The 20,949-nt window shown below is 37.1% G+C and overlaps 1 protein-coding gene across 12 annotated transcripts in view; it reads left to right on the top strand.

Moving 5' to 3' along the window:
* RYR2 (ryanodine receptor 2) overlaps positions 1 to 20,949 on the top strand; it is a 794,016-nt gene that overhangs the window by 593,812 nt on the left and 179,255 nt on the right. For 6 of the 12 annotated variants that reach the window (XM_043925904.1, XM_043925902.1, XM_043925903.1 and 3 more), the window contains exons 57-61: positions 8,265 to 8,342; positions 9,695 to 9,770; positions 15,207 to 15,330; positions 15,857 to 15,972; positions 19,274 to 19,338. In XM_043925904.1, coding sequence (XP_043781839.1) covers positions 8,265 to 8,342; positions 9,695 to 9,770; positions 15,207 to 15,330; positions 15,857 to 15,972; positions 19,274 to 19,338 — 459 coding nt within the window. Of the gene's footprint in view, positions 1 to 8,264; positions 8,343 to 9,694; positions 9,771 to 15,206; positions 15,331 to 15,856; positions 15,973 to 19,228; positions 19,339 to 20,949 lie in introns of all 12 variants that reach the window. The other 6 variants (XM_043925899.1, XM_043925896.1, XM_043925901.1 and 3 more) reach the window with 1 other exon arrangement.

The following is a 20,949-nucleotide window of genomic DNA, read 5'->3' as shown; positions in this document are numbered from 1 at the left end:
TGCTCAAAGTCATGTCCATTGAGTCAGTGATGCCATCCAACCATCTTATCCTCTGTCTCCCACTTCTCCTCCTGCCCTCAATCTTTCCCAGCATCAGGGTCTTTTTCAGTGAGTCAGCTCTTTGCCTCAGGTGGCCAAAGTATTGGAGCTTCAGCTTCAGCATCAGTCCTTCCAGTGAATATTCTGGGCTGATTTCCTTGTTGTCCAGGGGACTCTCAAGAGTCTTCTCCAGCACCACAGTTTGAAAGCATCAATTCTTCGGTGCTCAACCTTCTTTATGGTCCAACTCTCACATGACTACTGGAAAAACCATAGCTTTGATTATATGAACCTTTGTTGGCAAAGTACCAAACATTTTGCCTTCTTGCATTTCTTTTTCTTTGGAATGGTTTTGGTCACTGCCTCCTGTCCAGTGTTATGAACCTCCATCCGTAGTTCTTCAGGTGCTCTGTCTATCAGATCTAATCCTTTGAATCTATTTGTCACTTCTACTGTATAATCATAAGGGATTTGATTTAGGTGATACCTGAATGGCCTGACTGATCTTCCCTACTTTCTTCAATTTAAGTCTGAATTTTTTAATAAGGATCTCGTGATATGAGCCACAGTCAGCTCCAGGTCTTATTTTTGTTGACTATATAGAGCTTCTCCATCTTCTTCAAAGAATTTAATCAGTCTTACTTTGGTATTGGCCATCTGGTGATGTCCATGTATAGAGTTGTCTCTTTGTTGTTGGAAGAGAATCTAGCCTTGACCAGATACCAGCTGGCTCTTTGATTTCTCCTAGGAGCTAAACCTACCGTTGTCCCTTTCAAACTGTTTGGGTCACCATATTTGGTTTAGCCAAAATATTGTGTTTTTTGTTGCCATTTATATTGATAACATTTTTGAAAGCAGAAAATGAAGACACTCAAAGCATGTGTTTCACATGCTTCACATTTGAAATATACTGTTAAACAGATTGAAGTTTTGATTTGGGCCTACTCTGCTCAGCCACTCAGTCATGTTCGACTCTTTGTGGCCTCGTGGAATGTAGCCCATCAGACTCCTCTCCCCATGCAATTTTCCAGGCAAGAGTACTGGAGTGGGGTGCCATTTCCAGCTCTAGGAGATCTTCCTGACCCAGGGATCGAACCTGGGTCTCTTGTGTCTCCTGCATCGGCAGGCAGATTCTTCACAACTAGCACCATCTGGTAGCCCAGGTGCATATTTTATATAAAATTCTCCGAAGTATCATGAACATAGAAGTTCATAAAAGCATATATCATGATTGCACCTATTTCTAACTAAATTCTATTTTGTTTTAATCTGTTTAAACAAATGTTGAGCACACACTGAGTCCTGGGAATATAAAGATAATAAGATCTGATTCTGTTCCAAAAGACTCACAGTTTGGTGTTAGAGACAATCAGGTTAAACCTACTCCAATGATAAGATTTAGGCTAGTGGTACATACAACCTACTCAGAGTGCAGAAAATAGAATTATCTGGGTTTGTTTTTCCCCCTCTAAATTGTATAGGAAATAAGGAAATTATTACATAATGGAAGTGATGTGAAGTTTTGCCAGGAAACATAGATTCTGCCCCACTCTTGGTAGCAAAAATTATGGGCTCCTCAGATTGGGAGAAAATAATAGCAAATGAAGAAACAGACAAAGGATTAATCTCAAAAATATACAAGCAACTCCTGCAGCTCAATTCCAGAAAAATAAATGACCCAATCAAAAAATGGGCCAAAGAACTAAACAGACATTTCTCCAAAGAAGACATACAGATGGCTAACAAACACATGAAAAGATGCTCAACATCACTCATCATCAGAGAAGTGCAAATCAAAACCACAATGAGGTACCATTACACGCCAGTCAGGATGGCTGCTATCCAAAAGTCTACAAGCAATAAATGCTGGAGAGGATGTGGAGAAAAGGGAACCCTCTTACACTGTTGGTGGGAATGCAAACTAGTACAGCCGCTATGGAGAACAGTGTGGAGATTTCTTAAACAACTGGAAATAGAACTGCCATATGACCCAGCAATCCCACTCCTGGGCATACACGCTGAGGAAACCAGATCTGAAAGAGACACGTGCACCCCAATGTTCATCGCAGCACTGTTTATAATAGCCAGGACATGGAAGCAACCTAGATGCCCATCAGCAGACGAATGGATAAGGAAGCTGTGGTACATATACACCATGGAATATTACTCAGCCATTAAAAAGAATTCATTTGAACCAGTCCTAATGAGATGGATGAAGCTGGAGCCCATTATACAGAGTGAAGTAAGCCAGAAAGATAAAGAACATTACAGCATACTAACACATACATATGGAATTTAGAAAGGTGATAACGATAACCCTATATGCAAAACAGAAAAAGAGACACAGAAATACAGAACAGACTTTTGAACTCTGTGGGAGAAGGTGAGGGTGGGATATTTCAAAAGAACAGCATGTATACTATCTATGGTGAAACAGATCACCAGCCCAGGTGGGATGCATGAGACAAGTGCTCCGGCCTGGTGCACTGGGAAGACCCAGAGGAACTGGGTGGAGAGGGAGGTGGGAGGGGGGATCGGGATGGGGAATACATGTAAATCCATGGCTGATTCATATCAATGTATGACAAACCCACTGGAAAAAAAAAATAATAATAATAAAAAAAAAAGAAGAAGAAATCAAAGTAACCAATAAAAAAAAAAAAATTGAAACCATATAAAAAAAAAAAATTATGGGCTCTAATTTAAAACTGCGTGTGTTGAATGAGAGCATGCCCTTTGAAATAATAATGGCCCCAATTCTGTGAGCCAGTACTAAAGAGTAGAAATGGTAGAAGGCAGATAAGAAAAAAGACCTGTCTCTTAGCCAGAAAAAACTGGGCCTACATAGCATGGGGAGCACAGCCCAGAGAAGGCAGGGAGGGGCCGCACGGCACGAGGGGTACCCCATTCTCTCGCTGCTGCCTTTGCCGGATGTCTTCTCACCAGTGCTGTCAGAGCGGGTAGGGCCGACTGCTAAGTAGCCTCTTCCTGTCTTGTCTCTAGACTATTTCAAGACTATCAGCAAAGCAAGAGAAGCAAATGGTCATTCTATGGTTTTAGCCATGCTCCCCTGAAGATTAAAGTAACTGATGGGTTGCATACTTTTGCAAGCACCCCTGAAAAAAAAAACAAAGCAAAACGGTAACTGACGATGAAACATAACAAGCTCCAAAATGGTTCTGGATCATGTCAGATATAAAATCTTACCCCAGATTTAAGAAACTGATTCTGAAACATTGAAAGTCATCACAGACTCTGTAAATTATAAACTATAACCAGTCAGTCATCAGAAAAGGATTACCTTTTTCTTTAACCCCAGGAAAATTAACTGTTTTGCTGAATTAAAGTAAACTTTTCTCAAGAGTGCTAAAAAATGTTATGTTGTGTTTATTTCCTTTCTTCCTTACTTCCCCCTTAGCTCGTAATGTAGTTTTCAGTGCCTGTTAAACCCTCAATAAATATGATTTTATATGATACCCATATAACCATCACTTAAGTCTTACTGACTTTCAGTGACATGAGTGATATATGACATACATTGTTAAACCCCCTGTTCATTCAAAAATATTAGGAGGTGCCTATGCTAGATGTATGGATTAAGAGGGACAGCCGTAGAGGTAGACGTCAATCCTGGGACCTCCACTCTGTAGAAATAAACTGCTGGGCACATTCCTTAATCTGTTTACTTCAGTAGATGGTAACTCATGATTACCATTATTATTTATATATTTTTAATGCCAGGAAGCATTTCTTCAAAGGTAAATAAAAGAGCTTGTTTGTGTTTATGTTACTTTTTGACTTTTAGTAGTTTAAAGAAAAGAATATTTCTATCGGTGTCAGAAACAGAAAGCAGCAAATGCTGGAAATATATTTATAATCCTTGTCATTATTTTCACCCTAACATTATTTAAACATGATCCAATATAACTTGAAATGTTAAAATGGATTATCATTTCTTAATTACTAACCTTAGAGTATTATCATCTTTTTCAGTTATCATCTTGCCAAACTTCTTCTTAATGTCTTTCTTCTCTCCAGTATTGATTTCCCATGTGATTATAAAGATATTTTCTATTGTGTAATAGGTACACTCTTGAATAAATTAAGGAACACTTTTGATGGCATCAGTTTATATTAAGGACTACACCTGGATGAATTGAGATCACTTGTTGACATGATTCTGAGCCGGTATTCTTCATTTCCTTCCGCTGGGACTCAGCACTCTGTCTGCAAGGCAGAAGTGGCCTGTATTTAACTCAGCAAGATCTGGGTTTGAAGTCCTGGCCTCACCATGGAGCAGATAGCTTTTTTGAGCCTGGGCACACTGCTTAACCTTCCTATGCTGCAGTGTTCTCCTCTTAAAAATAAAACAGCAAAGAGCATCTAATTTAAAAGGTTATTGTAAGGATTGCATTGTAATGCTTACAAATCACGAATGTGGTGAGCATATATTGCAGTCAATATTGGACCTAATTATGATCATTGTAAGCATGATTTCAGGAAATTTACTACTCAATTAGAGTTTTATAATTTGCATATTAAGATAATATATGGGCATAGACAAAGCCAATAACTTGATAGGATATAGAATAAGAGTATATACCTATATGTAGAATCTATCAATAAAATATGGCACAAATCAACTTGTCTATGAAACAGAAACAGACATGCAGACATAGAGAATAGACTTGTAGTTGCCAAGGGGAAGGACTGTGAGTTTGCATTAACAAATGCAAACTGTTATATACAGACAGGATGGATAAACAGCACAGTCCTACTGTACGGCGTGGGGAACCATATTCAGTATCCTGGGATAAGCTATAATGGAAAAGAATGTGAACAAAGAATATATATAAATGTATGTGTGTGACTGAATTACTGCTGTGCAGCAAAAATTAGTACAACTATGTAAATCAACTGTACTTTAATATAATAAAAAAGAATGAGTGTAAAAATGCTGATAGAATTAGAAGTGGGGAGATCTGAGGTGCTAAACTGGTGAATTTTGACTTGGTAGTCACTCACGTCAGCAGAAAAGGAGAACATTTCTGGCAATTTAAGGTGTATTCCACAGGTTCTTAATGGTCATTTTTTTACCCCCAATTTTATTTTCTTGCATCTAGTTTTTATTACGCATGTAGAATATACATTATTTAAACAAATTCTAAAAATAAGCTTCTATCCTAAGAAGGAGAAGAGGATGAGTGAAATTTGTTACCTCAGTTCAGTTCAGTTCAGTTGCTCAGTCGTATTCAACTCTTTGTGACCCCATGGACTGCAGCATGCCAGGCCTCCCTGTCCATCACCAACCCCTGGAGTTTACTCAAACTCGCATCCATTGAGTTGGTGATGTGACTCAGTCTCTCCTCTGTCATCCCCTTCTCTGCCAGCCTTCAATCTTTCCCAGCATCAGGGTCTTTTCAAGTGAGTCAGTTCTTTGCATCAGGTGGCCAAGGTATTGGAGTTTCAGCTTCAGCATCAGTCCCTCCAATGAATATTCAGGACTGATTTCCTTTAGGATGAACTGGTTTGATCTACTTGCTGTCCAAGGGACTCTGAAGAGTCTTCTCCAACACCACAATTCAAAAGCATCAATTCTTTGGCACTCAGCTTTCTTTACAGTTCAACTCTCACATCCATACATGACTATTGGAAAAACCATAGCTTTGACTAGACAGACCTTTGTTGGCAACGTAATGTCTCTGCATTTTAATATTCTGTTTAGGTTGGTCATAACTTTTCTTCCAAGGAGCAAGCATCTTTTAATTTCATGACTGCAGTCATCATCTGCAGTGATTTTGGTGCCCCGCAAAATAAAGTCTGTCACCGTTTCCATTGTTTCCCCATCTATTTGCCATGAAGTGATGGGACTAGATGCCGTGATCTTAGTTTTCTGAATGTTGAGTTTTAAGCCTACGTTTTTCACTCTCCTCTTTCACTTTCATCAAGAGGCTCTTTAGTTCTTTGCTTTCTGCCATAAGGGTGGTGTCATCTGCATATCTGAGGTTATTGATGTCTCTCCCGGCAATCTTGATTCCAGCTTGTGCTTTGTTACCTATCTTGAACTAAAATACAGGCTAGGGCAGAGGAATGATTCATTCATTCTCTCAGTAGATACTTCCTGAGCACCTGCTATGTTCCATGCACTGTCCTAAGCTTTTCAGATAGTTCCCTGAACAAAATAGACAAACACCTCTGCTCTCATGGAGTTTCCTGCTTATGGGGAAAGTAAAGAACAGATTTAAGTAAATTTCATATTATATCACACTATGATCAATATTATGGAAAGAGAAACCAGCATGGAAAGTCAGATTGTGAGTGCAGAGGAGGGAGCTGAATAACCTGTGGGGATGAGTTGCAATTTTATATGGTGTTATCAGAATAGATTTCATGGAGAAGATAAATTGAATAGAGCTAAGAGAGTTAGACATATCCAGGGGAAGAATGTGACAAGTTGTGCACATGCTCTGAGGTATGGGAGTAGCCTGAAGTTTGTGAGAAAAAACAAGGAATGCAGTAAGGTTGGAGCTAGGGACTAACAACAAGATGGGAGGAGAGGTCTCAGGAGCCAAATCAGGCAGGACATTGAGGGCTGTTTTAAGATATTTGAGAAGTGCTTTAGAATCAGATATAATTAACTTAAAACCTTGATTCTGCTGTTTACTATTTACATGATGGTGGTTAAAATTATTTAATTATTTTGAATCACTTTCTTTCTCATTTTAAAATGGCAAGTAGCAATATCTCCTTTTCAAAGTTGTTCTAAAACTTGAATGAGATAATCTACATGCTTTACATATAACCATTCACATGGTGGGTGTTATTATTATTGCTAAGAAGACTAGAGTAAATTAAATTCTGAATGGGTATGTATTCCAGGTAACTTGAGATTATAGAAGAAATTTGCCAGTCTTCTGATTTCTGCATATATAAAGAGGAGAAACAGGTGATGAAAACTTTTAAAAGAATCTCTCTCTGAATAAAGAGATGTCTATCTTTAAACCAGTCTCAATAATTCAATGTAAAACCAAAAGGATATACATTTCAGTTATATAAGCAACATGGTCTAAGAGAATATTAAATACTGAAAATTTTATTTTAGGAGCAAATAAAGTTATCGACATCAGCTCTATTTTATTCATTTATTCAACAAAAGTTGCAGAGAGTCTAATACTTTTTTATTAGTTGTAAGACATGTGATTGCTATATCTCAATATCTGTGAGATTGACAATCATTTTATAATCCTAAATTTGATGAAATATGGCCTGTGCCAGACTCTGGGAATACTAAGACAAATACGATTTAGCCCAGGCCTGCAGATTTTTACTGTGCTGTGGAAAGGCTTATAACTCAGGGAATAACACAATAAATATTTTGGAAGTATATTTCTGAAAACAGAGTAGAGAAGGAATCAGAGAAGGAGATAGAAGGCTGAAAGAAACTCCTTAGGAAGAGGTTGTATATATTCCACAAAACAAAACAAAAACATTAAATATCTAAGTTAGATCAAAGACAGTGGATATGGATATAGAGGTTGTATACCAGAGATGTTTTTTGTGGTAGAAGAGATAGAATTTTGTGACTGATCCATAATAGCAATTGAGGAGGAATAATCAGAGGTGGTTGCCGTGGGTCTGGACTGGGCTACCAGGTTGGGTATGGTATGCGAAATGAGGTTAGTACTGGGCAGGGTTGTAGCAAGGAGCAGATAATGCTTTTGATTTTAGATTTTGTGTTAGGCACAATTTTGGTTTCCAAAGAAGATCCCCAGTCACCGTCCTCTTTGAAATGGTTGCTTTCCTGGGGCTTTGCTGTTTGACCTATAAAGACATTTATAAATACTGACCTCTGATTAGCTAGCATTTGTGTGAGGAGAAGTAAATTTCACTATAGCCGATAAGAATTTGTAAGAAACTCAAGAAATCAATTATCCTTTGACTTGGGTAATATTTCAGAATTGTGCGCATCCTGAGCATTAACTTTCTGGATTGGCAGACCCTAAGATATTGGGATGTATTATTCAACCAGAAATAATTGTCAGACACCCATATATAATTTAATCTGCTAGATAACGTTTGCAAAATCAGCTTGTTTAGCTACTAGCCTGTTTTATCTGAGGAGATGGTACATTTGAGAATTTGCTTGCCTTATGTTTTCAAAGTGCCTCTTAAATCTCTCTCCACTGGGTTTTCTCATGAGATGTTATTTTTTGTGCATTATCTAGGTTTCTGTAGATGCCGCCCATGGGTATAGCCCACGAGCCATTGACATGAGCAATGTTACACTATCCAGAGATCTGCATGTAAGTATTTTTAAAAATACTCTGCAAATTTCATTTTTAAAAAGTATACATGGATTTCCTGCATTATTTTACAGCATGAATTATTGAATGTACTGATCATAGAGAAGGTCCGTGGAATTTATTGATTATGTGCCCTAAGCTTTTAATGCTGTAAAAGTTGATACAACTTTTCAGGGTGTTTCCTCCAAATAATATATTTTCTTTAAAGATCATGTCTATTTTTAAAAACCCTAATATAATTAAATAATTATATAGAAGAAGAAGAAACTAAATCAGTAATTTATAATGCTCTACTCAGATATCACTTTAATTACTCATGAAAGAATATGTGTTATAAGTCGGGGGTCTCCATCCTGTGGGATCTAATGCCTGATGATCTGAGGGGGAGCTGATATAATAATAATAGAAATAAAGTGCACAGTAGATGTATTGAGTTTAAATCATCCTGAACCCCCTGCAGTCTATAGAAAGATTTCTTCCATGAAACCAGCCCCTGGTGCCAAAAAGGTTGGAGACCGCTGTTATAAGTTGTTTATTTAACCAAACTGACAGCATTTTGCTTGCTCCTGCCATAGTTCTCTTTTGTCAATAAGGAGCCTACTGTGAAATGCCTGATTTGAGTGAAAAGATAAAATCTGTTACCATGGGACATAAGTTGACAGGTCAATGTAATGATCACACAGTGTTATTGGCATTGTTAGTATCATTCCAAGAGAAGTAAGTATACAAAGATAAAACTCTAAAGATTATTAAATCTTGGGCTTGCCTTTTGTCATTTTCTAGTATGAGTATGTTAAAATGACATAGTGAGCTTGTCTTAAGTGAAAGGAATCTTAGAGGCAATCTTGTCAAAGTCCAAAGGCCACAGAAAAAGTTAATGAGGCTCCAAGGTCTCTCACCTAGATTGGGACAGACATTTATTCCGTCTGTTCCTTGGATGTTCCCTGCTTTCAGTTTTTATTCAGTAAGGTTTAATCATCTTGTAAAGCTTTAGAAACTGAAATAAGAACTTGTAAACAGACATATTTTTAAAGTCCATAGCTAGTTTGAAGTTTCATTATTAAATTAATAAAACACGTGTCTTTAAACGTTTCAAGGAACAATGACCTTTCCCATCAAATCATCTCTGGCTATTTACTACTTTATAATTTCACAGATCATTAGAAACCTTTGAAATTTCAGATTATAAACAAGAAATTCTAAATAATTTTCTTTTAGATGTATTTTAGCACTAACACACTACAATTTATTCATTTAAAACATGTTTGATATTACATATTGGAAACCAAAATTATATTTTTCTAGTATCCTTTTAAAGTATAACTTAGTTGCAAAATTTTTGTTTGTTTAAGGCTATGGCAGAAATGATGGCTGAAAACTACCATAATATATGGGCAAAGAAAAAGAAACTGGAACTGGAGGCCAAAGGTAATATTTTTAAAAATCCTTATTAAAAAATGACCAGAGGTTGAGTCCATGAACGTACAATAAGGATAAAGTAGTCTTTTTGGCACAAGAGCTCGTTATACCCTTTAGTTTATTAGAATGGTTCAAATGTGGTTATAATAGATTCAAGGTGGAAATGCTATTTTCTGATTTCCTTATTGCTAGTATATAGTTCCTCATGTCTCAGAATTTTGATGGCCCGTCAAATGGTCTCTCTTGCCCATTTTAGCCCATCGATATCTATATTTCTCATCCTTTTAATTAATTAGATCTCCTTCAATGACTTCCACCCCCAGACTAAATATTTCTCTCATTTCATTGTATCTCCTATCCTCAGCCTCGTTGTTTTGTTCAGTCCAGTTGTGTACTGTCTCTTACATGCTTCTGCTTGCCCTTTCCTGCTGTTTTTTTTGAATACTAAAATGACCTAATATTCCCTTAGTCATTTCTCAAATCTTTTCTTAATTTATTAAGAAAATTATATTTCTGAAAATAAATATGTAATATTTGCATAAATATTTTGTTCAGTTAACGTGCATCTTGTACTGATCATCTCTTTCATTGTTATTTATTCAATGTTAGATTATACACATAGTTTATGTTTGTGTGTGTTCTCTTTAATAATCTTCTATGTGGGTTTCTTTTCCCCAATGAAAATATAATTCAAGTTCAGGGCTGTAACTTTTATGATTTTTGTCATCCTTATTGTATAGCACTGGGCACCAGGAAGCTCTATTTCTTACTTATTGATATAGGTAAAAATACGGAGGAAGATCATTTTGAAGGATGAAAATATTTCACAATGAAAGGAATAGGTTTCCTTGGAGGATAGTACCAGGCACTTAGCACTGGGAAACAGAATCACACAAATTAGAATTGGTCATAGGAATGAACAGAGAGAATTCCATATACCAAAATTGCCTCTTCCAGAATTTGGCTTAGGGCTAGGCCTATTTTTCTAGAAACATTGTATAAATGTTTGTAAAATGAATGATCAGCTCTTTGGTTGACTGGTAGATGTATGAATAGATAGAAGGATGGATGGAGAGCAGAGTCACAGAGTCACAGTATTTGCAGTTAGTAAAGTTCTTGTGGGGCATTGTCCACATAACTAGTTAACAAAGTTACTGTTTGTTCCATGAGCAAATTACATGACAAATTTAGTTATTCTTTTCTAAGTATGTTTCAATCACTATGGTTTGGTTATAATTAAAATTAATTAATTAGACCATATGTAAAATAGATAGCTGGGCTTCCCTTGTGGCTCAGCTAGTAAAGAATCTGCCCTCAGTGTGGGAGACCTGGGTTCAGTCCCTGAGTTGGGAACATCCCTTGGAGAAGGGAAAGGCTACCCACTCCAGTATTCTGTCCTGGAGAATTCCATGGACTATGTATATAGCCCGTGACGTCACAAAGAGTCGGACACGACTGAGCAACTTTCACTTCACTTCACTTCAAAATAGATAGCTAGTGAGAAGGTGCTGTATACTGCTGGGAGCTTAGCTTGGTGTCCTGTGATTATCTAGAGTGGTGGGATGGGAGGGTAAGAGGCAGGTCCAAGAGGGAGGGTATATGTGTATATATATATTTGTGTGTATACACACACACACACACACACACACAGATGATTCACTTCATTATACAGCAGAAATGAACATAACATTGTAAAGCAACTATACGCCAATTAAAATAAAAAAGTAATAAGCAGCTATCTCAGTACTCCCTTCTAAGTTAGTGCATTACAAAGTCATCATTATCCTTTAATTTCTGAGCCAGCCAGTAAGTGCCCTAACATCAGTGTTTTCTTTGAAGGACATCACTTGTAAATGAGACATCCATACCTCTGCATCCAGCTTGTCTTGATTCAGGTTTGTACTGTGTGGAGAGATGAACATAGTTACAGGAAAGGCTAGAAGATGAGGTGGCAAAATTAGTCTTCTTACTCCTTTCAAAGGAGACAGTGAGTTTTTTGGCACTAAGACAGCAGACTAGTAGGACAGGTGTTGAAATGCAGAGCACTGGATCTTGGCTTTTAAGTATCGAGGCAGATGGAAGGGAGAAGTGAGTCTTGGAGCCAGCGAGGCTTGAGACTGTGGACAGTTTTAGGGCAGAAACTCCAGGTGACTTTTCTCCACTTTGTGTCTCTGCTGGAGAAAGCCAGCTCACGTCTTGACAACTCTGCTTCAGTCTTCAAGATCGAGGTGGAAGCGTATGAGGGGCCTGTAGCTCTTGGGGAGGGCGTGGTGGGGTGTGTGTGTGTGTGTGTGTGTGTGTGTGTTTGAGAGAGAGAGAATAAGGAAACAACTTGAAATACCCCTTTAGTCCTTCAGACACCTGGGCAATTAAGAAAATCAGTGTTGAAGCTGCCCACTTTTGTTTTGGCCCCACCCAGGGCCCTTTTTATCATCCCTACGTCTATGTACACAAGACGAATCCACTTTAGATAAATCTGGAGAAAGTTTCCTCTTCTGCTCTCCCAGGTTATTTGTTCCTTAGTGCCTTCCCAACCTGCTTCAAGAATCTAACAGAGTTTGGGGAAATCAGGCAGTTTAAGGAGTATATCTTGAATAAAGGAGTGAAAGTCCAAGAAATTTTATCTGTGCTCCCCAATTAGTGAAAAATGGAAACAGCTAGCATTCCTTGTTATTCTTTGCTTCCTACTGCCATATATTGTGGGCTCTGATGATCTGTCATGAAGCCAAGAAAAGCAGAGGTATCAAGCAGTTTTGACCCTTTAGCAAGAATGAATGCACTTGGCCTGTGCTGTATGTTTGAGACAGAGTCCTGGAAATTACTACACATTTATTCACCTCTCAAGTGTAGCTAGTTTCTTTACTTCCCTTCCATACAGTATATTTTATAAATGGGCCAGATCGGGGTAGTCCACTGCCTTTAGCTAAGTGGCACAGCAAAGGACATAATTTCAAGTCTGCTGGCTGACTTTAAAGTATCTGCCCTATCTAAGGCCAAAGTTTCTTTGTGTCCTTGGTGGTGGTTTAGTTGCTAAGTTGTGTTGGACTCTTGGGACCCCATGGACTGTAGCCCACCAGGCTCCTCTTTCCATGGGATTCTCCAGGCAAGAATACTGGAGTGGGTTGCCATTTCCCTCTCCAGGGGATCTTTCCGATCCAGGGATTGTACCCCAGTCTCCTGCATTGCAGGCAGATTCTTTACCAACCGAGCTACAAGGGAAGCCCTTTGTGTCCTTAGGATTTTTAAAGTTTAAGCTCTTTTCTCTTTCTCCCTGTCTCTGTCTCTCTCTTTCTCTTTCCCCCTCCCCCCCATCTCCCTTGCCTCTCTACCTTTCCCAAAATGATCTGTTACTGTCTGATCCCTGAATCATTGGGGATTACAAATTAAGCTGTCAGTTTTCCTAGGAATAAAGAACTGCATGCAAAAATAGGTCATAACTGCAGGATGATTAAATTAAATATTTGCTTTATAAAGTTTTTCATAAAATATGGTAGAAGTCAGATTTGTTCTCGGCGGGCTTAGTAATTTATTTCATATCCTTCTTGCTGGTCACAGAATGTTTATTAGTATTATCATATGACAGTTGTAGTCTATTGACAGTTATAATCGTATCAGACTGTAAAATAACTGATGGCTTCTTAATCTGCTTCATGTCAGTGTAGTAGCGCCTGACTGCCCCTTGCATTTGCGATCACATAGTGTCACCTAATGGTCAGAAGGTTCATTGCGTGATTACATTTCTGTAGATGGCGCTCAATCCAAGCAAGCTCTAGGAGAGCATGGCATATTCTCCTTTGTCCTTTTGTTTGCTTATTTCTTTTTTGAGGGCCGATTCAACATTTATGATTGCTCTGGAACTCCTGACTTAACCCCACTGGACACATTTCACAGGCTTTATGTTTCCTTGTAATTTGAACAAAACAGTCATTTCAGTTATTTTTATTCTGGAGTTTCCTTAGCAGTTATATTTCAAGAAATTTCAACATCCCACATAAAATATATTCCTTTATGTGTTTTGTAAACTTTTAATCTGGGACATACCAAGCTATTCTTTTTGCTGCTACTTAAATAGTGCGCCTTGTACCAGATCTTTACATCTGGATATGATCTTTTGAGATTTTTATGATTTTTGCAAATGTTTTTACAAAATTTATAATTTTATAAATGGTTTTCTCTTGGTCAGGTTTTTAAAATTTAAATGCTTCCCAGAATTTTTAAATCTAAAAGAATGCTTTTAGTATTTCTTATCAGAAGAGATGTGTAACTCTATGGCTGATTCATATCAATGTATGACAAAACCCACTGAAATGTTGTGAAGTAATTAGCCTCCAACTAAAAAAAAAAAAAAAAAAAAAAGAGATATCCTAGAAACTTAGATTCTTGCCAGAATTCTAAGTCAATCAATTACATATGCTACTTTTTATTAGGTAATTAACAGCCATCAGCTTGTACCTTTACAGTCTGAGTTTTGTGTGTTTAGGAATATGTGACTGCAAAGTAGGCTCCCTGTGGCTCAGTGGCAGACTCTGCCTGCGATGCAGAAGACCCAGGTTTGATCCCTAGACCCAGGTTTGAACCCAGGGATCCCCAGGAAGATCACCTGAAGAAGAAAATGGCAACCCACTCCAGTATTCTTGCCTGGAGAATTCCATGGACAATGGAGCCTGGAAGGCTGCAGTCCATGGAGCACAAAAGAGTCAGACTTAGTGACTAAACAACAACAACAAAGATAATAAAGTACTTTCTGATCTGGGAGGCATAGGGAAAATTTAAGACAATTTTTTCTCTTTTCTCTGTGCATCAGAAAATGAAGCATTTTGCTTGAAACCTGCCTTGTAATTTTACTGGATCCAGCTGTGCAAATTTTAGTGCATAGTACACTCTGCATTCAGAGTTCATTTGAGTGGGAAGGAAAACATGGCCTCTTTTTCTTTCTTGTGTGACTGTAGATGTCTTTGGCACTTGATTCTGCAGTTGTCTTTATGTTCATGTTTTAGTTGCATCTTAGAAGGCATATGCATAGTCTTTTTTGAACAGGTTTCCTAAAATTAATTGGAGCATTAAAGGGACTAGTGAGGAAAAAGTCTTGGATGAGTCCCATATATTCTATGTATAATTTGAGGATACCAGGAATTCTGTAGTGAAAGTTTAAAATTCTATTGTGAAAGTAGTGAAAGTGTTAGTCGCTCAGTTGTGTCTGACTCTTTGCAACCCCATGGACTGTAGCCTGCCAGGCTCCTCTTGTCCTTCAGGCAAGAGAACTGGAGTGGGTAGCCATTCCCTTCTCTAGGGGATTCTTCCCAACCCAGGGATGGGACCCAGGTCTCCTGCATTGCAGGCAGATTCTTTCCATCTCAGCTACTAGGAAGACCCAAATGCAGCCGTATCTTATTTCAGATTATTTTCTAAATACTATGTTGTATTCTCATCTTGACATCCTCTTAGGAGGTGGAAACCATCCGCTACTGGTGCCTTACGATACACTGACGGCCAAAGAGAAAGCCAAGGATAGGGAGAAAGCACAGGACATCCTCAAGTTCCTGCAGATCAACGGCTATGCTGTGTCCAGGTAAAAGCACACCTACTCCAGTCATACGTTCCTGTTATAAGGCTGAGTATTAAAGTAGCCCTGTCAGATTTAATGCTGAAAATGAGCTCTGTGGCCTTTTGAAATGTCAGAGCTACTATTTAGCGTGTTCAAAATATACGTGTTGGAAACATTAATGCCCTTAGCTGCCATATAATTGAGTTCCCTACACTTTTTATGTTAAGTCCCCATTCATCATTTAGGCAAAATCTCTAGGCAGAAATGACACTCGGTATTTCTAAATGCAAGATCTTATTGTGTAGTAATATTTGTTAAGTACAGCTTCTTATCAGATGCAAAGTATTTTTTATAATTTATTTTTAGCTATAAAATATTAGCTAACCTTGCAAGTGTATCTATATCTGTGTATAAATGTATATATTGCTGTATGTAAAATGTTAAGATCCCTCTCTGTATGTAGATATTTAACAAAATGTATTTTGTTTTTACCTTGCCTTCTAATAGTCTGTTAGATGTTGGTTTCCATTTTTTGTTTTTGCCATCCTAGAGGGTTCAAAGACCTGGAACTGGACACGCCTTCTATTGAGAAACGATTTGCCTATAGTTTCCTTCAGCAACTCATTCGCTATGTGGATGAAGCCCATCAGTATATCCTGGAGTTTGGTAGGTACCACGGTCCTGCTACTAACAGCCCAGTTTTTGTTACGCTTGTTACTTACAACATCAGGATATAGAACAGCATAGACCAACTGGGATGCTTATGGTCTGTTCCCTGATGGTGTAAACATTTTTATATCCATCCTAATACTAACTTGAGTCTAAAAGTCGATAGGAAAACTCAGTTTTTAAGGATGAAGTAATTTTTAAGGTAAATTTTGAGAACTTTAAAAAATTTTAACATGCAATTCTTTTCTCCTTAAAATGTATATTGGCATTGATTTTTCATTTTGAAAGATACATTGGATGGACATCAAATTTTAAGGTACAGTTAAATCTGTCCTTATGAAATTAATTGCTCTGCTCTTTTAAAAAAAAGGAACTAAAACTCTATGGATTCTCCAAATTTCTAGACAATGGAAAGCCCTCAAGTTTAGCCTTTGCAGGAACACACATTTATACTAGAGTATCAGCAATGCGGAATACTTTATTATCCTTAGGGTGAAAGAAAAGATGTCTTCCCCATCTGGCTCAGTGACATTTAAGTACAAGAAGAACTCCTTAATTTAAATTGTAGATTTGGAACAGATCATCAAGACAGCCTCCTCTCACTTCTCTTATTTTGTGTTTGTCCTCAGCATTGTTGAATTAAAATTCAAGTTGTTAATGACTTATTTTCGTGTCAGATCCCTTTCCAGCCACTGGTTGGTATTAGATATAAAGAGTAGAGTTGTGTCCTTTTTGAAAAACTGTGTGCTCTGCTGGTGGTGATCTTATTTTCTTTTCCACTTTTAAGGTTGTATTTCTGTTTTTATTTTGTTTTTTTTTTAACCCACATTCTTTCAGTTTTCAGCCCCTTTCCTTGGGGCCCATAGTCCTAGGTCTCATAGCAATACATCAGCAAAAGATCCCTCCTAACTAGGGGCTCTTTTTGCTGCTATTATCTTAGGATTTATGCTTAGTTTTCAGCATAGCATCAGATTAAAGTTTATAGAAATTTGAGCTCTGAAATTTTCTTGTTCCTGGGTCCCTGGATCCCAGATGTGGTTAGAGATATTCAGTTTGAGCATCAGTCTCTTAGAGAACCTTCCTCTCTCTCAACCTGCCTCCTATAGTACAAACGCTATAGTTTTGATCTCTTAACCAACTTTTTCATAAAGACCAATTATATAAACTAATCCATAATATGCAATCTCTTTGTATGTCATCCATCAGTATATTTTTAAAGTATGGTAGTCATCCTGACTAATAGCCAAATTACTCTGAATGATATTTCGCCAAAGAACAAGTATGAGGCCATGGTGAATTTTTGAAGCTTTTATGCATAAACTTAAATGTTGACATTTCTAATCCACATTTAATAGTATATGAATGAACAGCAGCTCTGGCATCCAGTCTTTTTTTTGACCAGAAAAAGTAGAAGAGGGGAAAAAAGAGTGATCATTTGGAGACAGGAACAAGAAAAACAAACTTTCTTTTGCTTCGCTATGGATAACAGAAACAGAACTTTGAAGGATGAAATTTGTTTAGGCTTTAGTCATACTATATTCAAGTTTCTGACTAAACCTCCTAGGACAGTGTTTCTGTATAAGAAGTAGTAAGAAGCTTACTACAGGGTGAGTTCACCTACTTCACACATTTCTTTTTTTCTGTAGGAGAAGGTCTTATAAACAGAATTCTGGGGAGAAATAGGGTTAGATTAGTATAGAGCCCAACAAAATTAGGGTTTGTTTGTTTGTTTGTTTGTTTACAATTGCTGATGTTAGCCGTTCCTTTTTCAGGTGACTGCAAAGCAAGTTATGCGTAAGAACACTGTTAGAGAATCAGACAGAGTTGAGATTGTCTGTATAGTCATTTATTTTCATTTTCCACTGTTACTAAAACCCCAAATTTTTATGATAACTTCTTTTATTTTTTCACTTTATTGCCTTTGCAACACATCTTTAATATAGTCATTCTTAAACATAGACTCATGGTGCCAATAAGAATATGTATGTGCCTTTTCTAATTTTTGTGTTATATCAAAGATCCTACTCTCTCCAGATCTTTTCACAGTTTCTACATAAGCATTTTATTAAAATGTATAATTAATGGAAAAATATTTCCTATTTAATGCTTTGAAATATGGTAAGATTTAGATAGGTACAAATTCTGTCCGAATAGCATTTATTTGAAAAGCCCCTTAGGTAGATCCAGCCATTGTGCAAATGTCTGAGAGAGATTTAGTGACAAGTTGATTTAAAAAATGAAATTCATAAATGTTAAAAAGACATAATTTTCTATTACTTATTCATGGGAAGATCATTGTCTCATTTTACAAAATATCACCTAGGTTATCTAAAACTTATGCCAAATTTGTGTCTTTAAAAATTTTAAGTCTGTTTCCAATTGTTTTTATTTCTGTTGGCAAAAGAACTTTTTCCAGGAAAAGTCAGTTTGATTCTTATAAGAAATGGAAGCTCTGCTTACAAATTATACTAAAACCTTACATCCAGTTCTGAAATTCTTAGCTCTCCAATCTGTTCTGCATATTATTGTGATTATTATAGTTTATTACTGCCTCTTCAGTATGCATGAAATCTCTTCTGTATGCATGAGGGAATGAGGAAAGGCCACCTTTTAAGCTAAATGCATTCGGTCAATCAGTTCTTAACCTTGAACTCATTTTCTATACCATGGGGAAACTCTGAGGATTTTTGCTTTGCTTATGGGGATTATCTTTTGACATTGGTGAACTTCTTTGTTCTTTAGCAGAATGTTAATTTTCCAACCTAGTATTATAAGTGTAGTCCTCCCCCTCATCACAGGCACTGGCTTCCTGCAATTTTTCCATTGGTATATTAATATTAATAGCTTTAGCTTTGTCACACCAAGAAGTAACTATCTTTATTGGAGACTAGTGTTAAAATCTAATGAATATTGTTTACTTATTTTCTACTCACTTTTCTTACCCCTGTGAGCTTCTTTCTCACTGAAAGAAAATGTGGGATTTTACTGCTAGAAATGTGGACTTTTTACTTTATTCCAGTTTTCTCAGTACATATTAATGAGATCTCAGAGTTACATCAGAAGTTTGTGATTGTAACCACATGTGTGGGCTGTCTCAAAAGCTTTTTTATGTTGACTTGGGTATATTTTTCATTTTTTTTTTTTCATTAATGACACTGCTGAGGTTAACCTTTCTCTCTTTGTGTCTAGCTTAGGAGGGTAACACATTTAGCAGTGTGTTCTAAACTTTGCATTTTGGGTGAATATTTTGCAGTGTTTGAAGTGCAACATGTACCTAAAAAACTCTTCATGTCTACAGATGGTGGCAGCAGAAGCAAAGGAGAGCATTTCCCTTATGAGCAAGAAATCAAGTTCTTTGCTAAAGTACAGTATACAATCTGTCTTGTTTTTCCTTCAATATGTTTGTTTACCAAATATACTCTTTAGATGGTTGCCTTTTTGCAGAATGCACTTGTCTACAAATATGAATTCTCTTCTAAGTAAATATTCTGTGGCACAAAAATAACTGCATGAATCATGTGGGATAAATTTGCTCCCAGCATCCTTGGTCATACTTAAAATAACTTGTTCTCCTCTCCATACGGTATTCCTCAAATGACTTTGTTCTCTATGAAGTCTGACTCAAAGTTCTCTGTTTTTTGGCTTCATCATATGACATAAAGGAGAAATAGCTTCTTCCTAACATTTGAATATTGTTCTGATTTTAAAATTTTAGATGCATATTTTTTCATTAAAGAGGAAAAGCCTGAGTTCATTTGTCAGTGGTTACGTTATAACCTATACTATAGAATCTTTATTGTGGAGTCTGAGTCCTGCTCAGAAAAGGAAAGCTGAAGCTCAAACAGGATCAGTTGTTCATAGTTAGAGTAATAGCCAATCATTTTTATTTATTCCACTTAATATGGATTCAGCAAAAGTTTGCTGTATGTCTGAAACATTCCTGACTTCCTTGCAGCCAGTCCAGGGAAGAGGTGAAGAGTTGTAGTCTCCACGTTGGGTCCATTCACTTATCAGTGCTCACTGTGTGTCTGGTCTGTGTCCTGCGTTAGCCTACAGGGATGTAGGTTCAGTGTCACGAAGACAGAATTCCCCTGGGAAGCTTTCCTAGTTACAACACGTTTTTGTTAACCTGAAGACCTGAGTATTTCTGTCAGGTTCCTGTCATAGAACTTGCATGTGGCAACTATAGGTCATTTGTAAAATGGCGTGTTATTTTGATTGATTAATATTTGGCTTCTATTATGTTTTCAGAATTGTATTCTTTATTATAAGGGAAATTTCTTCTGTCTTTTCTTTCCATTCAGTATAGCACCCAAAGTCTGTATCAGTCATCTGAAGTTTGTCTTAGGCTGCACATTGCTAGCTATCTATTCTACCAGGGTGTAGTCCTCCTTGATAACTGGTGATCAGAAATGCTGTATTCATGACCTCTAATCATGCATTTAGAATACATTGTTTACCACTGCCAGTGTGTTCAGCACTCCTAGTAATTTTGTTTGCAGATGCCTAATGAGGCTTAATTTCTACTCACTCTGTGATTCATTCATTCACATATTTATTGAGTACCTATTATATGTCAATCGCTAAGTTCAGGCAATGTCATAACTTTCTAGACAGATCACTGGAAACTTGTGTATTCCTATTATTAAAAAATAATAAATATATTATTTAAAATATACCATGTAGGAAAAAAACTGGATTTAGACGAGAGTCTAAATACTGAGAATGCCTATTCTTATCACCTTTTTCATTTATTTATTCAATGAATATATATCTAGTACTTGCTACAGGCTTGCAGCAAAGTCCTAGGCACAAGAGAGTCCCTGATAATGTAATAGAGCAAGCAGGAGTCATAGAGGCCAAGAGAGGGGTTTAAATAATCCCCAAAATGTTTTTATCTCTCATGCACCTTATAGACTCTTAGGGAGACAGACTAATCCAAAATCACACAAATAAAATATGAAATTGCAAATG

Source organism: Cervus elaphus, chromosome 15 (genome assembly GCF_910594005.1).
Source record: "Cervus elaphus chromosome 15, mCerEla1.1, whole genome shotgun sequence".
Taxonomy (NCBI): domain Eukaryota; kingdom Metazoa; phylum Chordata; class Mammalia; order Artiodactyla; family Cervidae; genus Cervus; species Cervus elaphus.
Note: the sequence above shows the minus strand (reverse complement) of the source record. Positions and strands in the feature narration are given on the sequence as shown.